Here is a 7,238-nt window from a genome sequence, read left to right on the forward strand (position 1 = left end):
TAAATTAATCTCTGGACTTGGAAAACCAAATAGAACGATTCTGGGAACTTGAAGGTTATCACCCCATCCAAAAACATTTGACTTTCGAAGAAAAATTTGCGAAAACGCATTTCTTGAACACGTTCACACGTGATGATGGTCGTTTTGTAGTTAATCTTTCTATAAAGGACAACGTCATCTCACTAGGTCAATCAGACCAACAAGCCAAAAGGCGTTTTTTTAATCTAGAAAATCGATTAAAGAAAAGTCCAGCACTTAAAGCAAAGTATGTCGAATTTATGACGGAATATTCTGACTTGGGCCACATGGAATTAGTCTCGAATAATGAATCAGACAATTCAGAAACGTATTATTTACCGCATCATCCCATCTTTAAGGACAAACAACCGTCCTCAAAATTACGCGTCGTCTTTGATGCTTCCGCCAAATCGACCAATGGCAAAAGTTTGAACGATAATTTGGTCGTGGGCCCCACAATTCAAGACGAACTATTATCCATCATTCTGCGTTTTCGTACATTTCAGTACGTATTTTGTGCTGATATCGTCAAAATGTACAGACAAATTTTAATCGATTCGAATCAAACTGATTATCAGCGTATATTTTGGCGCAGCGATAGCGATGACGAATTGCGGACTTATCGCTTAACAACGGTCACGTATGGTACTTCATCGGCGCCATTCTTGGCCGTACGTTGTTTACATCAATTGGCGCATGAAAATCGTGAAAAATTCCCGGAGGCGGCAGATATTATTTTACGAGATTTTTACATAGACGACTTAATTACGGGCGGTAACTCAATTGAAGAATTACAATCAATTCAACATCAACTGATAGAAATAAACAACATAAACTTATTGCCAAGCTCTGCCAAGGATTTAATAGATACCACAATAAATCTCGATACGTTACGGTATAAAGATACGTTACGGTATAATGTTCAAAACATTCTTATACCAAGTGAGTTAACAAAAAGAACGTTACTTTCGATGATTTGTCGCATCTTCGATCCACTTGGTTTAATTAACCCGATTGTAACAGTGGCAAAACTTCTTATGCAACAACTATGGGGATTGAAATTATCATGGGATGAATCGCTACCTGACGACATTAGTGAACAGTGGACACAATTGGCCAACGATTTACAAAAAATCGGAAAATGTCGAATTCCTCGGAACGTGGTACCAGCAGAAACGGTTTCTATCGAACTCCACGGTTTTAGCGATGCGTCGGAAAGAGCGTATGGAGCTGCCCTGTATTTAAAATGCACAAATTCAAACGGTGAAACGCATGCAAATTTATTAATTGCAAAATCGCGCGTGGCTCCTCTTAAAACGCAAACGATTCCCAGACTTGAACTTCTTGCGGCGCAACTGCTCGCTCAGTTAACAAATCAAACAACACAATCATTAAATTTAAAATTCGACAAGCTCAATTTTTGGACAGATTCAACCATCGTTCTCTGTTGGTTATCAAAACCTCTATCTACCTGGAAAACCTTTGTCTCAAATCGAGTTGCGGACATTCAAAACTTGACAAACATTCATGATTGGCACCACGTAGCCAGTAATGAAAACCCAGCTGACATAATTTCGCGAGGAAGTACAGCTGAACAATTGATAAACAATTGTTTATGGTGGCATGGCCCCAACTGGTTAATTTGTGATCGTGAAATGTGTTCAGACGCATTTATCCAAAACGAGGATTTTGAAAACATTCCGGAACAAAAAAGGATAACTAAAACGACTTTGGTTAGTACGAATTCATGTGACTTGTTGAACAGATTTTCAAGTTTTACTAAATTAAAACGGATCATAGCATACATTTTGAGATTTGCAAACAACACCAAAAAAGGAAACGCGAAACAAACAGGTCATTTAAGTTCTGAGGAGCTAAATAACTCAGAAAGGTTAATCATCAAATTAATGCAACTCGAGTCTTTTGCTCAACAAATTCAAGAATTAAAATCTTCAAATGTTGTTAATAAAGGCAGTTCATTAAAAGGTCTAGATCCATTTGTTGATAATAACGGAGTACTAAGAGTAGGAGGTAGACTAAAAAATTCTCGATACCCATTCGACAAGAAGCATCCCATGGTTTTACCAAAGAATCATTTTGTTACCTCTTTAATAATTCAATTTTATCACAAACAAAATTTACATGCGGGCGCCCAAGCCACATTATCAGCGCTGCGGCAAAGGTTCTGGATTGTTGCCGGAAGGAGCAAGGTGAGACAAGTACTCCATAAATGTATATCATGCTTCAAGGTAAAGCCAATTATTGCCTATCAAAAAATGGGTGATCTTCCGCAAGACAGATTAGAGCCGGCTAGACCCTTCGTTAACACTGGAGTAGACTATGGTGGGCCTATTTTGATCAAGGAGTCTAAAGGTCGCGGTAGAAAAACATTGAAGTCATATATTTGTGTGTTCATTTGTCTTTGCACCAAGGCGATTCACCTTGAACTGGTCACAGATCTGACAACAGACAGTTTTTTGAGCGCCTTAAGACGACTTATTTCCCGACGAGGCATGGTCAAACATTTTCGGTCGGATAACGGAAAAAATTTTGTCGGAGCTAATAATGAACTTGTCAAATTAGCTGAATTCTTCAAAACTTCCGACTTTTATAAAGATGTTATCACCGTTTTGTCCAATGATAACATCAAATGGTCCTTTTCACCACCAAGGTCACCTAACTTTGCTGGTTTAATGGAAGCTGGAGTAAAATCAGTTAAATATCATCTCAAACGTGTCGTGGGAGACACTTTGCTTACGTATGAGGAGTTGTACACACTGCTAACGCGAGTAGAAGCATGCCTTAATTCCCGTCCTTTAATTCCATTATCAAACGACCCGAACGACTTGATGGCTCTAACCCCTGCTCACTTTTTGATTGGAGAAGTCCTAACTGCTCCGCTTCGCGCTGGCAGTTAATAGAGAAAATGCGCTGGCATTTTTGGAACAGGTGGAAGAAGGAGTACACATCTCAGCTACAAGGCCGCTCCAAATGGAGATCCGGAGATGCAATTGGCCTCCAACCAGGAGCTATGGTATTAATGGTAGAAGACGGTTTACCTCCACTATGTTGGGCCTTGGGGCGTATCCAGGCAATCCATCCAGGAAGGGATGGTGTCGCAAGAGTGGCCTCGGTTCGAACCACAAAAGGAGTGTACAAACGTGGTGTTTCTAAGTTGTGTGTGCTCCCAATTAATGACAAGTAGTGAAAAGGGGAACAGTGAGTTTTCTTGAAAAATTTATTTCTTTCAATTTTTTTTGTTAATTGTGTTTTGATTTTTTTGTTTTTGTTATTTGTTTATTTTTTATTTATTTATTGTATTTCAAGTTTTTTGTTGAAGCCTACAAACCTTCAAGGGGGGCGGCTATGTTGCGTACCCAACGCACATGCATTTTCATGGAAAGCGCCACACTGATTCAGACAGAGATGTGTGGTGGGGATGCGCTAGCCGCCGCCACAAGCAGTGTGTTGTCGGCGGTAAGACAGTAATGTACAAGTAAAATAAACTGTAGAAACCAGCACCCGATAATTTGGAAGTTAACCCCACCTGCGTTAACATCTTTCAAATCCGCCAAAGTTTTACAGCATTCCTTCACAAACATCTTTATGCTGTCTCAAGATTTCAACAAACATCCACAACTATTTTGAGAATTGATGTGAATTCAAATTGGAGCAAACGAAATAAGAATATTTCTGTATATTTGGCGTGACACTTTTAATTATGTATTATTATAATAAGTGAAATAACTGATAAATAAAATAATTGACTAGTTCTTTGAAATTTGTCAGATTAGTGACATCTGAAAACTCTAACCTTAAAAATGGCATGGTGGAACTAAAACGTTGGTTTCACAGTCGAAAAGTTACTAAAGTCACGTGAGTTAGTTCCGTATAATGAAAATACATACATATATCTACATATTACATGCATGTTTCATAGTGTCATAGTTACTAATCAACAAACGACAGGGTTCTTGCCTAGTTACTTACTACTATGGGAGTAGAAAAAATAAATTATTATTACACCAAAGTAACGACACGAACGAAAAATTAGTTTGTTTGCTTTATAATTATATAAATTGTTTTTGTAACACAACTACTAACTAAAATTGATTTTCTTATTTTGTGATATTAAAAAGGTACAGATTTTCTTATCTTACTTTGTTGTAATTAAGAGAATTGTTTATATTTAGTTATAATTTTCATTGAACATATAAATAATAATAGTTTGTTTTTTTTTCAACTTATTTTCTTACCATATCAAATATTATGTACCAACTAACATAAAGTCGTAAGTCCCGGTTTAATAAAATATTAAAAAATACTCAGTAGAAATGTATAATTTAATCAAAGATTAAAGGCAAAAAAAATGAGATTATTTTCCATTACAATTTACAGATTCTCAAACTACCTTAAAATCAGCGAAATGCACATAAAATAAAACAGGGTACATAACTAACAGAGAGAATGATTTTAACATTCATAGCTATCCTCTACAATTGTTTCTATGTTTGGTTCATCTTGCAGTGTTTTTTTCTCAAAATTTTCTAAATACCTGATGCTAACTTTACGATCATCAGAGAGATGAAGACCAATTAAAATTTTCTTTAAACCCTTTCTTTCATTTCCTTCAAGTTCAAATGCTTCATAGTATTTTTTCCGTAGACACTGTTTTAGGGCCTTCTTTGCAGAATCTTGTTTATGCCGCTTTAGTTCAATTATAATTACTGCACATTTTGAAATAATAATTAAATCAAGCTTGGGTGAGCATCCCTTTTTGATTGCAAATTCAGAAAAGCAATCCAACTTCCCACAACTAGAAATTAACATCCAAAGGTCACAGTGAAAGTGAAAATGAGCTTTTGGTAATTCTCGGTCGGTATACAAATTTTCCACAGATTTTTTAAACGCAACATATTTCATAGGTTCATGCTTCTCTCCACTTCCTAAAGACTTTAATGCATTCACAAATGACTCTTGTTGTTCTACAGTAAACAGGTTAGTTTTAAATTTTACCAAAGCCTCCTGAAGTTTGTCTGTAAATACTTGTTTCAATTCTAGATTCGGAATTTGTAATGTCCAATTCCCATCATTCTTGTCAATAACGTTAAAGTACCCACATTGTGTGAGAAACTGAAGAGCTAAGTCTACCTGCACTAGTTCGATACAATTCAAAATTGATTCACGTAATGATTTCAGATTATAAATATCGTTCAACTCTATAGTTTTTGCTATGATGGAAATTTTCTCATTGTCTCTAACGGCAGGAAACACCTTCTCCCGCATTTTTTCGAATTTAAATAGTTGGCAGATATATTTGGTTCCAACCGATTCAATCCAATAACTTTTTCGTACGAGATTCGGTAAATAATTGGTAATAGACACAGGATTAGAAATAGTTGTATCTTTGTCTCCCACTACAGTGTAATTGTTGTACCAAAGAGTAATTTCATCAAGAGCTTTTTCTCTTTGACTTCCTTCTTTGACACAGTTGTTAACTAAAGCGTTTACTTCTTCTCTGGTAAATCCAAAGAATTTATAATAATCATAATCCTTGTCCAAGAATGTTCTACGTTGCACATTGTTAGCTCCTAATGAAAGCATACCGCCTGATGCAGTGACAGAAAAAATTATTACTCGTTGAACAAATTGTGCTGATATCTCATCTTTACATAAAAGACGCATTAGTTCTCGTATGAAAAACATAATCTGTCGGTCTGATGAGTTTTCACTAAATAACATATTCATAAAAGGTGCGTCGAACTCGTCAATCAATATAATAATTTTCTTATGGGTTTGTTTTGTTTGATAGTGGACCGACAAAACCTCGATCAAATATTCAAAAGCCACCATTATGTATGATTGTGCTGTGTTACGATCTATTGCCTCTTTCCAATGATCATCATCATCGGCATATTTCAAATAGCACAAGAAAGGTTCAATATCCAGTTCTCCCATATCGTTACTTGACCAGCTGAATTTTTCACCATCTTTATGAATTAAACATGTTTTATATTTTCTAAACAGCTTCATTATCATATTTCTAAGACTCTCCAAAAAGTCGCTATATGACGTTACTGATAATTGTGCAAAATCAAGAAAAATTACTGGATGCTGTCCGCAATGCTTGCGAAAAAATCTTTTACTTCCACAACCATGATTCTCTATGCATTCTTCAGTGCATTTGTAAATTCTGAGATCCTGGAAAAGTTTATATTTCTCCAACTTTTGTTGTTCACTGCTGACAATTTCAAAAAACTTCTCCAGCATTTTGCAAGCCATAGTCTTGCCAAATCTGGGCGGTGCAGTGAGAAGTATTCTATGTGCATCCTTCATAACGCATTTAATAAACATAGACTTGTCCACAAAAGTCGATGTCCAACGAAGAACTTCAAAAACCAAGTCAGGATCCTGAAAAGACATAACAAATTGTAATATCCATGAATTCCTATTTGAACATAAAACAAATTGTACATTTGTTCGAAGCAAGTTACTTACGTCTTCACTTTCATTTGAGCCTCCGGAAGTGTCCAAAGATGTTACATCATCCAGTAAATTTAATCCAAGTAATTCCTATAACAAAAGTGTAATACCATGTTACCGTGTGATACAATAATATGTCTGGTCTTACTTGGTCTGAATAGACAGGTTTACTTTCGACTTTTTTGCGCCTTGATGAGGATGAGGAGCCCTCCATCAGATCTACCTGAAAAAAATTTTATATTCAACGAATTTTTTTATCTGTAATCTGTATGAGTAAAAAAATATTAACAAAGTTCCGTTCAAAATGATTTAAAAAGATTCAAAATAAATTTTTTACAATAAATAAAAAAATGACCAATACTAAAGAGAACAAAATTGTAGCAGAATATTATACACCATTAAAAACAAGACAACCATCTGAACTCCAACAATTTCAATGAAGTAACTCAAATGAGAAATCGTAATTTTGCCATTGAATATCTCAATTCGACTGTAAATAAAAAACTAACAAAGACAGAATTTTGCAAATCTAAAAATATTTCTAGAAATTCCCTAAATATGGGACTAAATTCAGTTGGAATTAAGATTGCATGTAAAACGAGAACAAATGAGAACAAACGGGAACAATCCGGGACAAAAGAGAACAAATCGGAACAATTGGGAACAAAAGAGAGAAAAAATAAAATAAAAAAATATTCGATAATGTAAAACATAAAGCAGGTAGTCGTAAAAATATA

The 7,238-nt window shown here is 35.3% G+C and overlaps 2 protein-coding genes across 2 annotated transcripts; one reads left to right on the forward strand and one right to left on the reverse strand.

The window, feature by feature from the left end:
• The first annotated feature begins 278 nt into the window (after positions 1–278).
• LOC148170569 (uncharacterized) lies at positions 279–2,936 on the forward strand. Its single transcript, XM_088041340.1, has one exon. The coding sequence runs from the start codon at positions 279–281 to the stop codon at positions 2,934–2,936; it is 2,658 nt and encodes an 885-aa protein (XP_087897466.1).
• Positions 2,937–3,708: 772 nt separating this feature from the next.
• On the reverse strand, positions 3,709–6,730 carry LOC148170570 (uncharacterized). The gene is made up of 3 exons (XM_088041447.1): positions 6,650–6,730; positions 6,517–6,591; positions 3,709–6,429 (listed from the first exon to the last, which is right to left on the reverse strand). Exons 1-3 carry the CDS (start codon positions 6,713–6,715, stop codon positions 4,492–4,494), a joined length of 2,079 nt encoding a protein of 692 aa, XP_087897573.1. The 5' UTR covers positions 6,716–6,730; the 3' UTR covers positions 3,709–4,491.
• Between the last annotated feature and the right edge of the window lie 508 nt (positions 6,731–7,238).

The sequence above is a fragment of the Gnatocerus cornutus genome, chromosome 7 (assembly GCF_029298725.1).
Source record: "Gnatocerus cornutus isolate USDA-ARS CGAHR chromosome 7, icGnaCorn1.1, whole genome shotgun sequence".
Taxonomy (NCBI): Eukaryota; Metazoa; Arthropoda; class Insecta; order Coleoptera; family Tenebrionidae; genus Gnatocerus; species Gnatocerus cornutus.